This window comes from Eucyclogobius newberryi, unplaced genomic scaffold (genome assembly GCF_026437365.1).
Source record: "Eucyclogobius newberryi isolate DKJ021-1_F unplaced genomic scaffold, fEucNew1.0.hap1 SCAF_6, whole genome shotgun sequence".
Taxonomy (NCBI): domain Eukaryota; kingdom Metazoa; phylum Chordata; class Actinopteri; order Gobiiformes; family Gobiidae; genus Eucyclogobius; species Eucyclogobius newberryi.
The window spans coordinates 13,315,435-13,336,035 of record NW_027316278.1 but is presented as its reverse complement, the minus strand read 5'-3'; the positions used below and the strand labels follow the sequence as shown (position 1 = coordinate 13,336,035).

The 20,601-nt window shown below is 39.5% G+C and overlaps 1 protein-coding gene across 2 annotated transcripts; it reads right to left on the bottom strand.

The window, feature by feature from the left end:
- Nucleotides 1–725: 725 nt before the first annotated feature.
- tango2 (transport and golgi organization 2 homolog (Drosophila)) lies at nucleotides 726–18,985 on the bottom strand. Of its 2 annotated transcripts, none has more exons than XM_072433350.1 (9): nucleotides 18,850–18,985; nucleotides 18,035–18,146; nucleotides 11,056–11,144; nucleotides 9,052–9,171; nucleotides 8,278–8,395; nucleotides 2,765–2,832; nucleotides 2,399–2,552; nucleotides 1,780–1,884; nucleotides 726–1,374 (listed from the first exon to the last, which is right to left on the bottom strand). In XM_072433350.1, the coding sequence occupies exons 2-9, from the start codon at nucleotides 18,088–18,090 to the stop codon at nucleotides 1,254–1,256; spliced, it is 831 nt and encodes a 276-aa protein (XP_072289451.1). In that variant the 5' UTR covers nucleotides 18,091–18,146; nucleotides 18,850–18,985; the 3' UTR covers nucleotides 726–1,253. The 2 variants fall into 2 exon arrangements, with proteins under 2 accessions (XP_072289451.1, XP_072289453.1); XM_072433352.1 differs by having other exon boundaries at nucleotides 2,399–2,549; nucleotides 18,850–18,984.
- Between the last annotated feature and the right edge of the window lie 1,616 nt (nucleotides 18,986–20,601).

Genomic DNA, 20,601 nt, shown 5'->3' with positions numbered 1-20,601 from the left:
AAAATAAAGAAATAATAATCTAAGAGAAAGCGGAGAGTGACTTGCAGATGGGTAATCACAGGCAAAATAAGTGGTTTTGTCTCCAAGCTAATGCCAACATGCAGTAAATGTAATCAATGATGTTAAAATGACACCACACACAGAACTAACCGATTTATAAAAACACTTGACTTTGCATTCTGTGTACTTGTATGAGGTTTGTCCTTTATATTTAAGATTTTGTTCTGGGGACATTTTGTGTGACCCCAAATTTTGTCAAAAGTGGTGGCGTGTTGAGCACTCGCAGGCTCTTGGGAAAATGGAATACCCCTCCTCTATAACAAAAAATAAACAACGATTAAACATTTCCAAGGCAGAAATGTCAGTGAGTTCATTGCTCCATTAGAAATATGAAACTATACTATATTCTAACCTCAAAATTGTATTTGAGCTTCACAAAAAGTACCATTGTAGTAAAGTATGTAATTAAATAGGTAGTAGTAGCAATTATATAGGCCTACTTGTAAATTCTCTGGGCATACATTATTCATTTTAGGTAATCCAACTCGTAAAAAGACATACCCATGTACTGTTTACTGGTTTTACTTTTTGGGTTGGATGCTGGTGGTGAGAGTTGCAGTACCCAAGCTGGACAGTTGATGTCACAAGTAAATCAACAAAGTTACATTCATGAAATCCCATTAGATACAAAATGACAAATGGGAACTGACACCAGAGACTGAATCTTCTCTTGATTGTGGCACATATTTGACTTGCTTTTTATTACAGTAAAATTGCCCTCTTCAAAACCACAATAAGCTCATGTTTTGAATTCTGTCTGACGAGAGAAATCAAAACAGTAGAAGAAATAAATTACATTGATGCTTTTTAAAATAAAATAACTTCTGCTCAGCTTTGATACAAGCACTGAAGTGGAAATAATTGATAGATTTTCAAGTAGCAGTACGGTTTGTAGACAGTTTGTAGACATAGCATAATGGGTAAAAAATGAGTGACCAAACCAGTCCCACCCGGAGTAAAAGATATGCAAGCTTGCACTAAAAAATGCTGTTCTTTGGCAACACAAACAGTAGTAATTAACTTAAATTAGAAGAAATACATGATATTGAGGCAGCTAGATGAAACTAGCCATGAAAGTGGTGAGAGTCTGTTCAGTGGCCTGGCATTGAGGTCGACCGATTACCGGTAATTTGTTGTTGTTGTTGTTGTTGTTGTTTCAGAAAAGGCACAATGCAGTTCCTTTTTTAAAATCTTCATGACTGTATCTTGAACTGGAAAGAATTAGTGCTCCACTTTGTTGTGTCGCAGTTGAGCATGGTTCGTTCGGTGAAGCTGACGTTCCCTTCCGCGTCTATCAAGATAATTGTGTTGGTCCTGGATGAACAAAGAGATAATAAATGGCAGGTGAATGTAGCAGTAAACCTAATAGTATTGTTTGAGCAGTCACGTCGCTTTCAGAATTTATCGAAAAGGTAATGAAGGCAGCTCAGAAATGTCATTCCAAGTCTATGCATGAAAATAAAATCTTGTTAAATTAAGCTATGGGTGATTTTCTGAGCCTTTAGTTACAGAACAGGTCAGTGTATTCAATAACGCAGTGTGGCGTCACAAAGCAGGTGCCTCGTTTCCATTTGCTCACTGTGGAGGATTGATTATACTGAGGGTTTATATGTTCCAGGAGCATTCTGTTCTCAATCTAGAGGCTATCACGCACACTGGGCAATGCATGGGGAGGAAAACGAGAACAAGGCAGAGTTCTATGAGGTCAAAGCCACCGACCTTGTGCCGTAATGAGGGGAGCGGACACACACAGCCGACAGGGCCTTGATCATAGTCTTACTGTAGCCGTCGCCCTGAAGCTCCTGGACTGGGTCAGGTGCATTTCTGATAAAATGACAAAACATAATTAGCATAAAGTGCTATTCAAATTTCACTGGCTACATCTACATAGCCAGTTAATATCAGATAGCTAGAATACACAAATTACAATGAATATTAAAATAACTCTTTCAATCTTTAAAATTTTCCCTTTTATTTTTGTCTTTTCCACATTAGTCTGTCCCTTTTTGCAACATCAAGGATGGGAAATCAGAAAGAAATCAGATTACCCACATCAGATGTGACTGTATTCTGACAAATCCAGAAATCAGATAATGATCAGATTTGTTGGTGTGCATGGAAAAAGCCACAATTGTGACATACATTAACAGAGATTTACCCCCAGGCTTGTTTTTCTTTTGTATACAGGTTAGAATAAAATCAGATGTTGCCATTTGATGTTGTTTTAGTTGTTAGCAGCCAATCCTGACATCTAATATTGCACTGTAAGACACCACTCTTGAAATATACAGTCTACTCTGTAATATAATAGACTTTAAACTATAAGAAATGTGCTTACAGTTCTTCATTTTTGAGGACGTTGAGCAGCTCCTCCACCAGTCCATTACAGGACAAGGACTGGTCACTGACAACATCAGTGAAATGACGCTTTCCCTGATGGAGCTTCTTCCATGGCGTGTCTAACAGTGAGTTACTTAAGCCATAGATTCCTGCTACATGAAAATCAACACAAAAACACAGGCAAAGCAATTACAGACAATGGATACGAGTGCATTATGAAAGAGATATGATTCATGTAATAATATAAGCACGATTCAAAACCATGTGACCATTCAAATAAATTAGTTATTATTAGTAGACCTTTGGCCGGGTTAGAGACCTACTGAATAGTTTAGTTACTACAGCAACAGCAATAAACATTGACCTGGTTTTAGATGGACGGGTTCAGCGCTGCCTCTGTTTCCATAGTAACACATTGTGGTCTGTTGGGCTCTGAATGGGACAGAAAAAGGAAAATTATATCCAATTTACAATCCATTGTCAACATGAATGCATTATAATGACTAAAGACAGCTGAAGCAACCACAACACTTCGAATTTAGAAACAAAAACAATTAATTTCCTACTACTATTTGTATATCATTTGTGTAAACATATACCCGCAATGAAATACTCATGCTAGGATTATATGATACAGTGTGCTTGTCTGAAATAACAAGGATTGAATTGCCAAGTGCAACTTACCAATTGCATGAATGAACACTGAGACAAACTGAAGACATAATGGACAGTAATAACACAAATATACCAGAAAGTACTAAATATTACAGAGAAATCCCCATTCAAAAAGGTGTTAAAAGAAAAACCTCTCTCACATCAAGAGTGCCTTTGAGGGCTTTGGTGCAGGCAAGTGTATAATAAATTATGACAAACTCCTTTGAACAAGCTGGGAAATAGATTTTTTTTATGTCAGTTTTACGACAGCCTTACTAGCGCCGTCAGTCAACCTGAGAAGTGCTGGAACATGGCTTCAACGACGTCCAGCTTGGAGTGCGTCCCAGTCGACTGGCGAGACAGGAAAGAGTCTACGGGGAACTGGGTGTTCTGCACAACGCAATTACTGACTAGATACGTTATATAATTATGGCTGCATGTTTTAGTTTGGAGACAGTCTATGAGAAATGAGAAGGACTGATTTTGTTTACAAGTCAAATACGGGCCTGTGATGACACTTTTGTACTCAATTTCCACAGCCAAACAAAGTGGACCGAGAGAATTACTGTCAGGTCATCCGAAATAAGACGCTGAAGGAGAATGTTGAATAAATCTTGGCTGATGGAGCATTTTCATATCCAGCTTAGTTAATTATTCACATCGTATTTTCTTAAGGGATTTTTCTTCAGTCAACAAACTCTGGGAAAAGTTTGGTGAGAACTTCTTAAAATCAATATAATTATTCATGCAGTAATGTTTTTGCAATTGTAATAATATTTCCTATAATCTGTCTGTATTACTGTGGGGCCATGTTCGAGATTCTTCCTTCACGAAAAAGATGAACAATGCACTCTGAACTTTGATCTAGCACTTTTTTTTAGCGTGCAATATTTCAGTGTCAAAAGCTTCGGTTCTTTTAGTGTTTTTGAACTTATGTCCAATGTTTATGCGGTTTGTTGTTATCATTTTCCAAACTACAAATGGCAAATAAACTACCGGTACCTGTAAACTACATTGCAAAGTGGGGCGTTGGGCATTAGTTTTTACTTTATTTCGATTCAGTTTCTTTATGTGCCCAGTGTCCAACATTGATAACTCACAAGAAATACCATAATAATAGTAATATACTGTATAGTATTATACAACAGCGTACAGATTATTTTATTAATTTCCGTTCCGTTCAATTCATTATTATTCTTTCTATTCAAGATTTCAAGGGCTCCAAGTATAAAAGGTAATTCTTATGAAAAGGAAATAACAAAAAGGAACAGTTCCACTTATGTATTAAGAACCCTCCTGTGCGCTGCTGTGAGCCGATTTGAGCCGAGATGAGGGAACAGCTGTCGGCGAGGAGCACTGGACAGAAAGGGAAGAGTTGTTCAGATCTCGGTCAGAGCGGTGATCAGTATGCTGCTGCGAGAGGCTCTAATGAAGAGGCCTCTGTCTGTACTGATGGCTGCAGCGCTGCCTCTGTCACAGCTGCGGAGCGCTGCCTGGAGACGCTCGCATCACATGGACTTCAACATCATCACATCGCTGCATGTAGAGGAACTGAACACACGTCACACCATCGATTCCCCCCCCCCCTTTTATCTACAGATGAATTACAGAAATTATACTTGTGTGAAACTCAAACAAAATTAGAGGATAGAAATTTTTGAAATTGTTCGCCGGTACCATCTTCCTCTAATGAAAATATTAGCCTTTTCTAGGACATGCATCCTTAATTTCACAGAAACATCTGAAAGAATTCCAATTAAAAAGTGATCATTTTGAGGCCGTTGATTAAAGTGGGCGTCTAAAATCAGATCAGAAACACCAAAGCTACAGAAAAGATGATATGTTGGATATGGAGCCTGCAGAGCATCCCGCTGAGAGAAGCGGAGATTAAAATTTAAATATACATAGCTTTTCCCGCTAAGGCCAAACCCCAGCATGGTATATATATATATATATAGGAAGCACACAGCTTCCAGTGACCAAAGCAGTGACATGTAAAACTCAACTGATCAGATTATGAATTATTAAAGGAGGCACGAGATCGCCAAATTGAGAATGCAAATTACAGCAGTAATTTGGGTTATAGGGTTGAAGGTTCAGAATGTTAAGGCAAGGCAAGGCAAGTTTATTTGTAGAGCACATTTCATACACAAGGCAATTCAAACTGCTTCACACAGCAGGAAAAATCACAAAGAAATTAAAGAAACAGAAATACAATAAAAATTAACACATTAAAAACAATTTAAGTCATAAAAGAGAAGAGTGCAAAGAAAAATCCTTTCAGTCATATGCACAGCTAAACAAAACTGTTTTTAGCTTAGATTTGAACATTGTTAGAGAAGAAGCCTGTCTCACATCTTCAGGAAGACTGTTCCAGATTTTAGCTGCATAAAACTGAAACGCAGATTCCCCATGTTTTGTCCTGACTCTGGCACCAGCAGGAGGCCGGTCCATGTTTAGTCCTGACTCTGGGCACCAGCAGGAGGCCGGTCCATGTTTAGTCCTGACTCTGGGCACCAGCAGGAGGCCGGTCCATGTTTAGTCCTGACTCTGGCACCAGCAGGAGGCCAGTCCATGTTTAGTCCTGACTCTGGCACCTGCAGGAGGCCGGTCCATGTTTAGTCCTGACACTGGGCACCAGCAGGAGGCCGGTCCATGTTTAGTCCTGACTCTGGGCACCAGCAGGAGGCCGGTCCATGTTTAGTCCTGACTCTGGCACCAGCAGGAGGCCGGTCCATGTTTAGTCCTGACTCTGGGCACCAGCAGGAGGCCGGTCCATGTTTAGTCCTGACTCTGGCACCAGCAGGAGGCCGGTCCATGTTTAGTCCTGACTCTGACACCAGCAGGAGGCCGGTCCATGTTTAGTCCTGACTCTGGGCACCAGCAGGAGGCCGGTCCATGTTTAGTCCTGATTCTGGCACCAGCAGGAGGCCGGTCCCTGAGGTCCTCAGAGTCCGAGATGGTTCATATGGCACTAACATGCCCAAGATGTACTTTGGTGCTAGGCCATGGAGAGACTTGTACACAAGCAGAGCAGCTTTAAAGTCTATTCTCTGAGCCACAGGAGCCAGAGACCTGAGAACAGGACTAATGTGATGGTACTTCCTGGTTCTAGTCAGGACCCGAGCAGCAGCGTTCTGGATGTACTGCAGCTGTTTTACAGCTCGTTTGCAGAGGCCAGTGAGCAGGCCGTTACAGTAGTCTAATCTACTAGACAAACACATGTCTCTCCAAATCTGGTTTGGACGCTATATTTTTTATTTTGGCAATGTTTTTTAGATGGTAAAAAGCTGCTGATGTTATTGATTTGATGTGGCTGAGTCCATTTTCATGGTTATACTATTAATACTGATGATATCCAGATATACAGTTAGTATTTATTTTTTACTTAGTTTAGTTAATTTTAGTATATTTTAAATCCAGGCAGAATAATAAGACACTTCACCATAAGAACAATGAAGTTGAATAGATTATTTTTGAGAAAACAAAAATTTTAATGAGTGAACGGTAGTTATGCGTCTCCAAAACCCGTTTGTATGTTTTTTATAGGCCGAACGTTGTGTTCAGAGATAAATACTCTGAACTAGTAAAATACTTGGCGTGCTCATCTTCCTCAGTGTCATAAATCACAAGTGTTGCAGAAGAATGAGGGATCCGGTATAATTGCTACACTCAGCAGCTCCTTACGCACCAGATGCGCTCATCGATTGGGAGACAAAACGCTTTATTTCCTCTGGGCTTTGTCGATGCTACTCGGAGGAAAACAAATACACTGTGATGGAGATGCATTTTGTAATTATGTGTCTCAGCTGTACTGTACGCAGTGAACACAGTATCGCTTCATAATGCCACTTTAATGGTTTATTATTAGCTATCAGCCAACGGCCACCCATACCATATACAGGAGTAGGGTAAAGTAGGTGTGTACTATTGAGGGTAAAAGTACGTGTGTTTTAGCCTGTGACAAAAGCGTGTTTACAGATGTTCCATGTCAATGCCCCATCTCGTCTTATCTCAGGAGCTGAGTAGTACTTGGTCATTGTGCCTTTAGGCAAGACACTTCATATACCTTGCCTTTGTATGACTGTGGTGTGAGTGACTGTTTGGAGGAGCAGATTGGCAGTCACACTTCAGTAAGTCTGCCCCAGAGTAGCTGTGGCTCCATCATCATAATTTACTGACCTTTACTTAAAGGTCAGTAAATGTACATGTTTGCCAAAATAATGCATTGGTCTTTAGATTATGGTAATTATACAGCAAAGCAACTGGCATTTCAAATTAGTGGCATTGAAATAATTTTATTAACATTATTTTGATAAAGACGCAAACCATGAGAGTGAGGGGGATTCTCAGAATGCAATACGATTCATTCATATTTTAACAGGCTTTTCCTCCTTGTTTTGTTCTTTCAAATATTTTTTGCTGTTCAATGACACAGACAATTGCTGAAGGAGGGGTTCAAATACCCCCCCTACCCCCAGCAAGGAGATTTTTAAATATATCAAATAATAATACAGCAGGACAACAAAGCATTTCTTAATTACGGCTTTGCACCTCTCCTGCCTTTATTCAGTGTTGATACAAAATTAGTGTCTAGTTTCAATACTAGTTTTAGTATGGATACACTTGTCTACATGAATACAAGGAAGAAACAGAATACTTTGTCTTGTTTCTACATTCACAGAACATCCATACAATTCCCTTCACGTTCTTTCCTTCCGGCTCTAGAAAATCAACTGACAGCCCGTCACAAGAGTAACACATTTCAGTGTTAAATGTCTACAAAGTTGAAACACAGCATTGCAAAGGTCTCACACGGAATAGAATTTTACAGGACTGAACCGAACAGGCCGTCTCTTGCTTTAAACCCTCTTTCACAAACAATCCCATATATTTCTTTGCCGACTCTTCCACAGCCCAAACTTGAGCTTTAAAGTCTTGAGATGTTAAATTTGCTGGCTTTGCCGTTTCGTGGTAAAAGAAGACTCAAAGCACAAAGTTTCTATCTTCATAAATCTAAGAAATAGCTCTCATCTATTTTTCATTTTATATTGAAATTCTGTCTGAGCCTCGTCTTTGATTGTGATCCGGAGAATTGACTTTCTGACACACGGCGGGAAATGAAGTATTCTTGGTACATCTGTGTTCGACCTCATAAACCACTGTGAAATGTGGTCTCATTTTTCCCAATTAAAACCACGTTCATAACACCGTCCCACTCACCTGAACTCTGCCGTGAGGAGGTTGAATCCGTTGTACAAGTGGCCGTCTGCCGACACCTTTTTTAGGTAAGAGTAGCTGTCTCCATTGTTCTCTGTAAGGTAGTTGGACACTAGGAAACCTGCCCATACAAAGTAAAAGAGCTACTGTAAGTGTGTATGTATGAAAAAGACTAAATCAACCTTTATGAGCTTGGAACCAGATAATAATGGTGTTTCCTCCTCGTTAACTTGCCCAGAGTTTATTTACATCCATCCATTCATTCATGTCAGCGTAATCCTGTACTGTCCTATATTTGAGGCCCGCTTCCCTATACTCACTTGCATTTATTAAAGAAAATAAATAGACTCAGGGTCATGCAGTATATGTAAGGTTCAAGAATGTTGATTTAAAAAAATAAATAAAACAAAGTACAGATAAATAAATAAAAACGACTTTCATACCAAGAACTAAATAAGCATAATATGTAATAATACAATGAAAGCTAAGAGGAGCTGAATAATGGCACCACTTTCTGATGCTATTGTAAAGAAATAGTTTCACTTTTGCTTGTTTATGCAGAAACATTATTGAACTTTATGCCAGTTTTTGTTTCATGTGAATAGGCTCATTAATTACAGAGATAAGACCCATAAACCAGGTCAAACAGACCTACAATCCGACAGCTAAACAATGAATTCTACCATTAAATTCTGACTCAACTTTAAAATATGGACTTTTTAGACTGTTTTGACGTCACGTGAACGCAATTGATTAGTTTCCTTAAAGCAAACATACCGCGTCCTTGTGCGTCTGGGTTGGGAGGGTTCTCCATGTAGTTTGTGATGGCAGAGAGTTTGCCCCACTTGTTGATTCCCATCCATGATCCTCCTTCTTTTCCGGACTCTTGGTCAAGACCTGCTCAACAGATTCAAATCATCATGAAACTGTGAGCGCTGCGCACGTCGAGTTTTAAGTCACACATTCAGAACACGTCCGTTCTGAATAATCTGTCTCCTTATTTAACTTGGGACCCTCCCACAGAGTCCACTTTGCTCCTTTTACTATTGATTTAGTGTCTAGTACAATAAAGCGTTTTAAATTATGTTTGACTTGGACGATGGGAAGACAAGATGTCGAAACGTGGTGCGACCCAGCGACGACCTTTGAATTTGGAGAGGCTGTTAATTATTCACGATTATTAACAAAACAAAAGTGAAATCCTTACTTTTAGTGAAATACCAACTTACCTTTTAATTCCTACACATATTTTGTTTTAGAGTCTATACTTTTTACTATTACTATTAGTCATAGTTTCATGTTTCTGAGTAATTTTCTTTCATTCTAATCACGATTATTAGTTTTTAGTTATTACAAGTGTTATCGACATCATAGGAAACAGATGGCTGTAAATGTATCTTATATATATGCAAGTGACTATGAATTGAGATAAAATACAAATTGTAAATAGGGCTGGGCTGCCACTGATTGCTTTAGCAGTCGACTAGTCAAACGATTATTTCTATTGTACACTGACACGTTTACAAAACATTATCAACCAAATAACGCTTGTAATTATTCTCTACCTTTAAGCCTTCTATCACTGTATTCCGAGTAATGTTGATTATTTTGGAAAATCATCAATACCGTATTTTACGTATTTTATAAGTCGCACCTTTTTAATCATAGTTTTGGCCGGGGTGCGATTTATACTTATATTTATACTTATAAACCGGAGTGACTTATATGTGATATTATTTGTTATTTTCACACTTGCAAACGCATTTCATACTCCAGCGCAACTAATATGTTTTTTTCTTCTCTATTATGCATTTTTTGGCTAATGAAACTTATTCTCCAGTGCGACTTATAGTCCAGAAAATACTGTAGTTAACTATTTTTTGACGTTTCGATACAAAAATATATATCCGTATGCGTTTTAGAGTCTGTGTAGTCCAGATAACGATAAAAATAAAATACAATTTTTTTTTAGTACGTGACTGTAAACATATGCGTATTAATCGTTTCAGTCTTGATTTGGCCATCGAAAAACAAGTCCGGCGCACGTCTGGACCACTTCCTGTTGATCCATGAAGACAGCTCCACTTACACTGACAAAGACAGAGAGCCAAATGGTCTCATTCCCCCTGGGGCACGGATGGAGCTGTATCCTGAGGCCCCAGGGTGCTATCGCTTTACTTCCTCCTCCTCCTCCTACAGAACCCTGCGCCTCCACGCGCCCGGTCGCACAGATAAGACCGCGCGCCATTTATTCCCGTCACGTCGCATAAAAGCGGCCATCAATTAAGCGCCCGCTACTGGAGTCCCGACCCCTCCAGCGCCGCGAACAACGAGGGCTGTCCGACGTTTTCCCCCTTTCGGCGAGGGGGAAAAAAGAAAAAAAAAAAAGAGAGGGATGTTGATTTCCCCTGCGTGGCTCTAATGTGTATTGGACATCAGTCAATTAGATATAGTTTACGGCGCGCTGGGATGTCCTGTGATGGAGCGGCGCGGAGATGCGAGGTGAGCGAAACCGATATTTACCTGATTATTGAAAGCCATTTAGCATCGAGCGGAAGTGGATCTAAAAACGACAGCTGCACGATGCCGATTTGAGGTTTGGAAGGTAAATGTTAACAAACTGCAGCCAATTTACGGTTAATTGATCACGCTCCGTTGAGTAGATAATATTTTCTTTGTTAATAAAAAGACCAAGAAGCTAAATTGGCAAAACGGCGGCAATTCAACAACTGATTAATGTGTTATTAGACTCTCCTTGACACAACATTGGGTCATTCTTACCGCTGAGGATCTCATTGTTGGTCCCCCAGAAATGTGCAGCCTTGGACGGCCGACTGTAGACTTCATCTCTGTTTGCCGCCAAAATTAGCCTGGAAGGAAACAACATGAATTACTGGCACCACATTGATTACTAGAACAACATTAACATGAAGTCAATAAAAACGTGAAAAAGCCTTTGCTGTGAGTGTTGAATAGCAATACAACTGAAGGGAAAAACTCACAACATACTGGAGCATTTTCGAGACTGAATAAAACGGTGTAAAAATATTTTCAGCGCCATCAAAGAGCCGTGAAGTTGGCCGGTTTAGTTTTTTTAGGCAAAAGCAAAAAAGACAGAAAAGGGTCAAGGAAGCGCAGATGAAAAGTGCATTTAATAATTCATAATTCAAACTTCTCTCTTTGGAGCATATTCTGAAGAAGGGAAGAAAAAAACATAGATGACACAAACTGAGCCGGCGACAAAGGACTGGATCAAAAATATAATGGACATTCACAAAATGGAACAAATCACATTCAGATTTGATTTGAAAAAGGGACATTTTTAGACAATGACGCACAGATTACATTTTAAGGGGAATTTTCAGTCATTGCTTTTTGCTTTTTGGTGGACTGGACGGTGTAACTTTTCTTCTGGAGGATCCACCACCTGCTCGTCTTCAAGGAGAAGTTATTGCTTTGTCCAGAATGTTCACACACTATGGCATTAAACATATCTATCGCCATGGAGACAAGCAGGAGAACAAGTTACAAGAACTACAGAGAGGCGATTCCGCTTATCGTCAGAATGCATGTTTTTCAAGGTATTCTTTTTTTAAAAATTGAATTAGATCTAGAGAAAAGTATGTTTAATGCTTCACTGTGGAAAATGTCCGGCAAAGATAAACAGAGTACTAAAGTAAGAGTAACGTTACTTCACAATACTATTACTTAAGAGTATAAAGTAGAGGTTAAAGAAATTACTCGTGTAAGAGTAAAAAAGTATTTGTTGGGTAAACTATAACTCAAGTGAAAGTAACTGTAAGAGTAACTGTCTGGACGTAACATCTGATTTGAATAAATAAATAAATAATGCGCAAAATCTGGTATTTTCAAAGGATCAACACAAAGCTGAGAAAAAGTAAATCATATCTGACAAAGTGGTGCAAGAAACATTTTCATTTTCAAATCCTTGAATACTGTCACTTTACTCACAGTGTAAACACTTTTACTCAAGTTACTTCAAAGTAGGACTAAATGTATGCAGCGAAAACTAATCTAAGAAGTTCAATCAAGGTTACACAAGTAAATGTACCAGTGTACTACCCACCTCTGAAGATAAACGTCTAATTCTATGTCTGAAATTATTTCTATTATTCAAAAATCTTCTACATACCGTATTTTCCGGACTATAAGTTTTTCATAGTTTTGGCCGGGGTGCGACTTATACTTACATGTATACTTTTATACTTGATATTATTTGTTATTTTCACACTTGCAACTGCATTTCATACTCTAGTGCAACTTTTGTATGTTTTTTTCTTCTCTATTATGCATTTTTTGGCTGGTGCAACTTATACTCCGGGGTGATTTATAGTCCAGAAAATACGGTACTTCATCTTCAAAATGCTGAAAAAAAATTGCCCTTTCATGAACATTTTTAAATGATATTGAGCTGTATCAGAACTAGAATAGAAGACCACAATGTTTAATAGAGAAAGTACTATATTACATTTGACCATTTTTATCATTTGTGGCATTACAAATTGTTATCGTAGATTATATTCCTACGTTTTTCATTTCAGCACGACGACAACACTACTTAACCCTTCTGTACTCCGGGCCCCTGTGGGAGCGGTGCACTTAGCCATTAACTACTGTGACCAAAAGTGTGACCTGTATCAAACGCTGTAGGAGCGATTAGTGCCTCACACAGATGGTATATTGTAGTGTTTACTGTGGGTTGCTGTAGTAACGGGGCTTTTCCCAGGAAACAGAATCACTTAGAGCCTTTCCCTCGATGCTACTTTGAACTACATCTTATTACAGATCAATCAGAATGTCACACATAATAATCAGAATAGTGTACAGGGGAGGAGATTGATATAATTGCAGAATGTACTAAACGCTCAGGGGGAATATTGTGTTTGAAGATGGGCAAAAATGTAACAGAGTATATCTTTTATGGGAAGAAAATGCTACAAAAAGAGCTGATAAGAAAAAAAGAATTTTTTTCTTAAAATTAACTTTAAAATAAAAAAAAAGGTAAAAGGTAATATTTCTGAAAGTTTGGGATTTATTTTAGACATTTCACATTTCTTGAATAAACCAAACCTCAACTAATACTTTTATAGATTAACACATTTCTGTTGGATTGACATCACATTTTCATTGAGATATGACAAAAATACATTGAGATTTTGTCAATATTGCCGCCCGTTATTAAATTAATTTTGAAAACACAATATTTTATTAACTTCCCAATTTTTGTGACAAGAAAAAAAAAAAAGTTGTTTTCATTAATCTCTTTCTTAAAATGTGTTTTTGAGAGAATAATTGTGCTTTTTTTCCTCCCCCTCAATGTTTGTTTCCTATATTCCTTTTCATATTTGTTCTTTATTGGTGAGAACTGGACGAAAGCAGAAGAAAATAACCTATATTTTTGCATAACCCTCAATCAAGTAAAAGGCAAGATGACTCCTTTCCTTTCTCTCCCCCTCCCTTCCTCGCTCTCTTATGTAATACAGACTCTATACAAGCGAGTTAAATCCACTGTGAAATGGATTTAAACTGTACCGGGGCATTTATTCACCCGCGGGAAACGAGAAACAAGGGGAAAACGCTAATGAACTATATTGACCTCTTTGTGTCGGCTCGAGGCTGCAGCTCGGCTCTGGGTGGCACTGACGCCTTTGTGCCCCTGTGAAATCGTACCGGAGCGAGTGCAAATGGAGACGCGAACCTGACCTTGCGCAGGGTCAAAGCGCGCACGTCCAAAGGTAGCATTTTGTCTGTACAAGTTCTGCTGGGGATGTAGGTACAGTACGGCCGCTTTCTGAACCACTGCAGCGCGAAAAACTGTGCTACAGAAGAGAGCATCTGCGATAAGATCCTGCGGGTAAATCACATACGAGCAGCCGTGATCACAGTGACAGTAAGCCAGCTGCATCATGGGTAAGCGTGTAGAGGAGTGATTAAAGGGCTATCAAAGCTGGAAGCGTCAGCCGCAGTGAATCATACATGCATTAAACAACGGCATAGTATTTGTGCATTTTCATTCAACATATAAACCTGATTTAAAAAGGGATTAGCTGTCGTTGTATACAAACGCGCTGGTTGCATTTGTGTGAAATCACAATAAAGGAATCCCCGAGCTGGAGCTCAAGTGAGAATTATTAGATTGTAGATGTGTCGTCATGGTTTATGGTTGATAAACAGTGATCCCTCGTATATCGCGGGGGTTACGTTCCAAGAAGAACCCGCGGGAGTCGAAATCCGCGAAGTAGAAACCTTTATTTTTTTTACAGTTATTATACAATGAAATACTCCATAAAACATTGAAGCTCACGCGGGCCGCTCTCACCGGCCTCGCAAACTTCAATTTGGCAAGCGGTTTTACGTACGTGTACATATTAATCCATAACGTTATTGACACACAGGTAGAGTAGACTTGCAGAGACTGTTTAGCCAATCAGAATGCAGAACACAATGCATGATGCAAATCCGCGACGCAGCGAGACCGCGAAAAGTGAACCGCGTTACTGTATAGCGAGGGATCACTGTATCTCCAATTACTGGGCTGATTCACATGAAATAAAAACTGGCACACAGTTCAACGGATTCTCTGTCAGTATAAATTACACCTTTTCACAATAGCTTATGAACATATTCAAAGATGTAATTGTTGATGTAAAACTACTTAAATGGCAGGTTTGTGGAGCTTTCTTTTTACGATATGCACTCCAGTCCACTTTAATTTAGTATTATGTCAACATTTTTTTGTTGGTTAAATGAAGGTTACTAAAGAAATAATAATTCAAACATTTCGGTATTTATTTCAAAAACAGTGAAAAAAATATGTACGACCATGTATTCATCAACCCTTTAGTGTTGGATTTTATGGGTTATACAAGTTATTATTCCTCAACTTTAGCCTACTCAAGCTCACCACAACCAACTGACCTGCAGCTTCTAAATTTAGCCAGGGCATGAGGACACAGTGCGTTTCACCTTTCCAGAGGTTCAGGGCTGAGTCAGAGCTCATAGCACATCTCTGTCATGATCTCCTCCTTAGTCAGGGTCAGCGCCCCCCGGGGAAGGACAGACTGGAGCTGGGGCAGGTGGAGAGCTCATTCACACACACTGCAGAGGACTGGAAAAGGCAGGACATGGAACTGATTGCACTAACAACTCACTGAATATGGACTACTTCCAGCGCAGGATTTATTGGACTTAAACAAGACTAAATCAAGAGTAAAACAGAGTAACAGAACTTTGGGTAAACCAGGACCAAGCCAGATCTTAACCAGAGTTACCATGGAGCTGACTGGAAATGTCACTATTGAAGAGATTCATTCAGTACATGGGATTACAATAGGCTTGAGTTTGATACATAATTTAAGCACAGGATTTAATGTCCCACAAAATGCCTCTAAAAAAAAAGAGGGTAAACCAGGATAGGACCAGGTCTATTGGCCAGAGGAAAGTCTCTACCTGATCTGCAACTTGTCTAGAAAAGTGGAGCCGTGTCCGGTTTTAGCATTATTGGGATGTCTGATTTTGAAAAAGTTTACTTCAGAAAATGAGACGGCTGCATGATATGAGTGGGCCGACAAACCACTCCAACTTTATTAATGCTGTCCGGGTTATAAAGATGCAGCTTAAGGTAAGATATGACAGTACATGCTGCCACACCATTGTACTACAATAAATCCACGTAAATGTTTTGAGAATTTGCCGCAGCACTTTACTTTATGAGCCCGTGTTCACTGATTAGGCCACAAAAAAAAAAAGTTGTGTTTCCGGTAACCCGACCGACCTGAATTTCAAAATAAAGAAAACCCGACCTTAAACATTTTATCGCATATTTACTGGCCGTACGTTTCGAGAATGTCAAATTGTGAGAGAGAATCCAAAAGCTGCGGGAAAAAAATCATCTGTGGGGATTGTAAGATATGAAAATTGCTGCACTTTTGATCAGTTTTTGGTCAGCGTGCAGACTGGCAGTCATGGCGGTGGCGATTCCAACTACTGCTGGAAATGCCTATTTGCAAGTGATCCTTTTGGTCAACGAGACTCCAAAGTACGACTGGGCACTGACAAGCAATGGTGCTTTGGAAAACTTTTTGGGACGAGTGGATCTACACGCGCCCAGGGCAACAGCTCTGTTGCGGTGTGTCCGCGTTTATCCCACCGGTTAGATTAACTCGTTGGATGCATTTTGAACCAAAAACACTAGGCCCACTTTACTTGTGGGATATAAATTCACATAATTGTTTTATGAGCAAACATCTTTCATAAACGTGGTGTGAGTACAGCGCCAGATCAACTTGCAGCTGTTCAGAGCAGCGACTAAAAAGTGTGGTTTGTCGCCGTGAGCACACCAGCAAGAACTCGTCACACCTGGATTTTTTTTTCCAATGTTTTTTTGGGCCTTAGCCAGAAAACTCAACTGTTTTGAGTGATTGGCGTCAGTGGTGTCATATAATTTTGCATTATAAGATAAAATAACAGGGATTATTTATTTCCTCCCCATTCATGGTCTATTTCTCCTGTTTTAATCATCACACTGGGATTTATTGCATTTGTGTTCAGCGCGCTACAGAAGCTTGTTTAGATCATAAAACTAATTGGGCTGAATCGAGGCCGGTTAGCGCATGGATCTATTAAAATATTGGGTTAGCATTAGCACAAACGAACTGCGGGGAGTCCATTTGGAACCTTACCAAGACCCTCTCCAAACGTGGGTCTCGGTACGGTTCTTTAGTCCAGACCAAATCAAAGAGGTCTGCTTTTGCACCAGCCCAAACGAACTACAAGTGCAGGTGAACTTGAACCGCTCTAAATAGTGTAAGTGTAAAAGCACCCTTAAACATGTGAGGCTTATTCACTATTGAAAGTGATGCAGGGAGTTCAGACTGAACTCTGAATAATATTAAGGCAAACTTACTCTACATGCATTTAGGCCACATAAACCGGTTTATGGAGTTATATTTTACAGGAACAGGACAGGACAAACCAGCCTTAGCATGTCAGAAACAAATACAAGATGAGTGTTTAAGGGCGACAAACATTTACAGTTTAGTACATTCAAGTAGAATCCATGTGAGCATAAAACTGAAGTAAAGAGAGATTTTAAGGTTGAATACCTAATGTTTTACTTTGAATCATAAGAAGCCCTCGTGCCATAAATCTCAGTAACTAGAGCAGATGGGACATACGAGGAGCAACTAATGCCACAATGGAAAGAAAAATTCAATGTAGTGATGCAACTAACTCACTGGATTTTACTTTTGATTAATCCATTAGTTGCCTGTATTGTGAAGGGCCAATCAATTATATTTTATTTTTTGACCCCGATAAAGCTGAAGTGATCCGGGTCATAAGACCTCTTCTCTCAGCACATGGCCTGTGCATGAGTCCGTGTAACCATAATTTGATTACTCATTACATTTGTTGAAGGTCATTTCAATTATCGATTCGTTACATTTAATCAATTCAATTATTTCAGCCATAATAGACTGAAAAAGGAATGGACTCTTGTAGTTTTGCATACGTTTTGAATGCCTTTGTAATGAAGCAGGTGAATGTGATCTCCTGTCTTTATTGAGGAACAAGGATTATCTCCAAAGATAGAACAAAACTAACTCACGCTTCACTTGTCCTACTTTTGCTTTCTGCTTAGTCGCTTAGTAACAGCAGACGACACTGGGCTGCATGATATGAGGGTTTATTACAGGAGTTTTATCACAGGAGAAGTCATGTGTGAAATATTAATCTGTACCTGTAGGCGTTTTTGGATGCAGGCCTGGGGTCAAACTTGAAGAAGATAATACACATGGATGTATTGGTCACGACAAGATGCTCAGGACATTTGTTTCAGTTATTGTCCATATCTGAATACAAAGAAAACACAACAAACACAACAAAATGGTTTATTTTCTTACACAGAAATTTAAGCAGACATTTCCTTACTTTTTTAAAACGTATTAGTGAAAAGTCCATTTGGTTTTGGTCATACTAATGTGAATGGAGGTCACTGGCATCCTTTACACAGTCAAAATCAGAAAACACAAAGAATGATTTATGGTGAGGCGTGTCAGTTGATTTTCAGAGGAACTGCTGCATTTGGGAAACAAAGTACAAGGAACTTTAAACAACTTTCCAATAGCATAATTTTCCAAAACTTGCACAGGCGTGAACAATCAAGAACTCAGACTGCTCACATCAGATGCAGTCATTTCAATAAATAATCTGAGAACTCCAGAAATCAGACAGTGATCTAATGTTTTATGTGTAGCTAAACATGTAAACATAGCCAGTGTCATGAAGCATAAGCATAACTTGATTAGAAGTTATAACTTGTTTAATACAAATAAATGACATATAACACATTAACATTTTATTTATCGCGATAGACGGCGGGATTAACCATTTTACAGGTAATTTTTAGCTAGTAGTAAACGCAAATTATAATATTAGCGTTATAATCTTGTAGCTAAACCAGTGCAGAGACAACAGGCTAACGTTAGCATTCGGTGTCTGTCAGCACAACTTAACAAACAACTTATAATAACTTAAAAAATAATTGCGATTTACCACAAAGTCCTTCGTTGCCAAAGTCTCGTCTGACCCGTTTAAAGTGTGCTCTTCGTGCTTTTCTCTAGCAGTTGACAACACAAGGAAGTGATCCCACAGAGTGTTATTGATTTCAGTATCGGCGTGTCCTGGTCTCTGTGGGGGGCTTGTTTTGTGTAAGCACCGCCCGTCTCAGCACTTTAAATGATAAAACCTGCACATTTGTGTCAGCGCCCACTGCGATTGGTCTTTTTCATAAAGTCAAGTTAACACTAAGTAAAAGTGAATGTATTTCTGCCCGTATTTGTTTTCAAAATAAAGCACCTTGTAATTTAATGACGACGGGCACCGAATTTATTTAAATACATTTAAAAACCCAAACAAGAATGATGAGATATGAGCTCAGTCAGCAATAAACATGATGTGCAGTGATCTATGTTGGCTTAGAAGCAGTAACTGGTGCTAAATTACTTTCAATTACTTTGAAATATCTCAATTTCCTGTACTGTATTTATTGTTAATAAAACTGGCTGTATTTTACATGTAGACCAACTATCTAATCCAGAGCTTCTCAAAAATGTTCTAGCACCCCTCGACCCAATCCACCCTTGGAGGATTAAAAAAATGTGCCCCTAGCCTCTGGAACAGCGCAGAAATGGCGCTTCACTGCAGTAAATATGGTGTTTCAAAGAGAAGATCAGTGTGGATCACTTTTACCACTGCAAGTCCATGACCATCACACACAGACTGATTTCTGCTCGGTTGTTCCCCCAACAACAAGGGGACAGAGGAGGGACAGAGGGGGGGCAGAGGAGGGACAGGGGAGAGAAAGAGGAGGGACTGAGGAGAGACAGAGGAGGAACAGAGGAGAGACAGAGGGGGGACAGAGGAGAGAGACAGAGGAGAGACAGAGGAGGGACAGAGGAGGGACAGAGGGGGGACAGAGGACGGACAGAGGAGAGACAGAGGAGGGACAGAGGAGAGACAGAGGAGAGACAGAGGAGGAACAGAGGAGGAACAGAGGAGGGACAGGGGAGGGACAGAGGAGGGACAGAGGAGAGACAGAGGAGGGACAGAGGAGAGACAGAGGAGGAACAGAGGAGGGACAGAGGAGAGACAGAGGAGGGACAGAGGAGAGACAGAGGAGGAACAGAGGAGGGACAGGGGAGGGACAGAGGAGGGACAGAGGAGAGACAGAGGAGGAACAGAGGAGGGACAGAGGAGAGACAGAGGAGAGACAGAGGAGGAACAGGAGGATGGAAGCTCTGATTACGTGAATTCTGGACTTTCTGCCATGTAAACAGTTACATCTGATGTGACTAATCTGAATTAGTCTTAATTGTTTCACACAAATATTTGAAAAAAAAGGGCAGAATAATGTGACAAACAAAACAAAGATAAAATGTTAAAGATTAAGTCATTTTAAAAACACCTGACATGTCTCAGTTAATCAATGGACTTTTAAAGTAACTGCTGTATGTGGAAAACAGGTGCAATTACATATTATTATTATTATTATTTGTCGGTTTGTATGCGTTTGTGCAGCCAAAAATCAGATCTAATTATTGGGTTTTCTAATGATTCTACCTAACAATTTAGTTTTTGTTTTTTCTGGACTTTTGTTGTGGCATAGAAACATGACATCACAATTCTATTCATGACTTGCAATAAGGTACAACAACAACAACAACAACAACACCACCACAATAAACGTTGCCATTGAACATCCAATAATTGTAAAATTGCCTAATTCTACTCCCATTTTTTTTGCAA

Coding starts and splice junctions, on each gene's coding strand:
- tango2 (XM_072433350.1), bottom strand. CDS start 18,090: ATGTGTATTATCTTCTTCAAGTTTGACCCCAGGCCTGCATCCAAAAAC. Junction 9,172..11,055: donor CAACAATGAGATCCTCAGCG/GTAAGAATGACC, acceptor TCTGTTGAGCAG/GTCTTGACCAAGAGTCCGGA. Junction 2,553..2,764: donor ACCCGTCCATCTAAAACCAG/GTCAATGTTTAT, acceptor ATTTTCATGTAG/CAGGAATCTATGGCTTAAGT.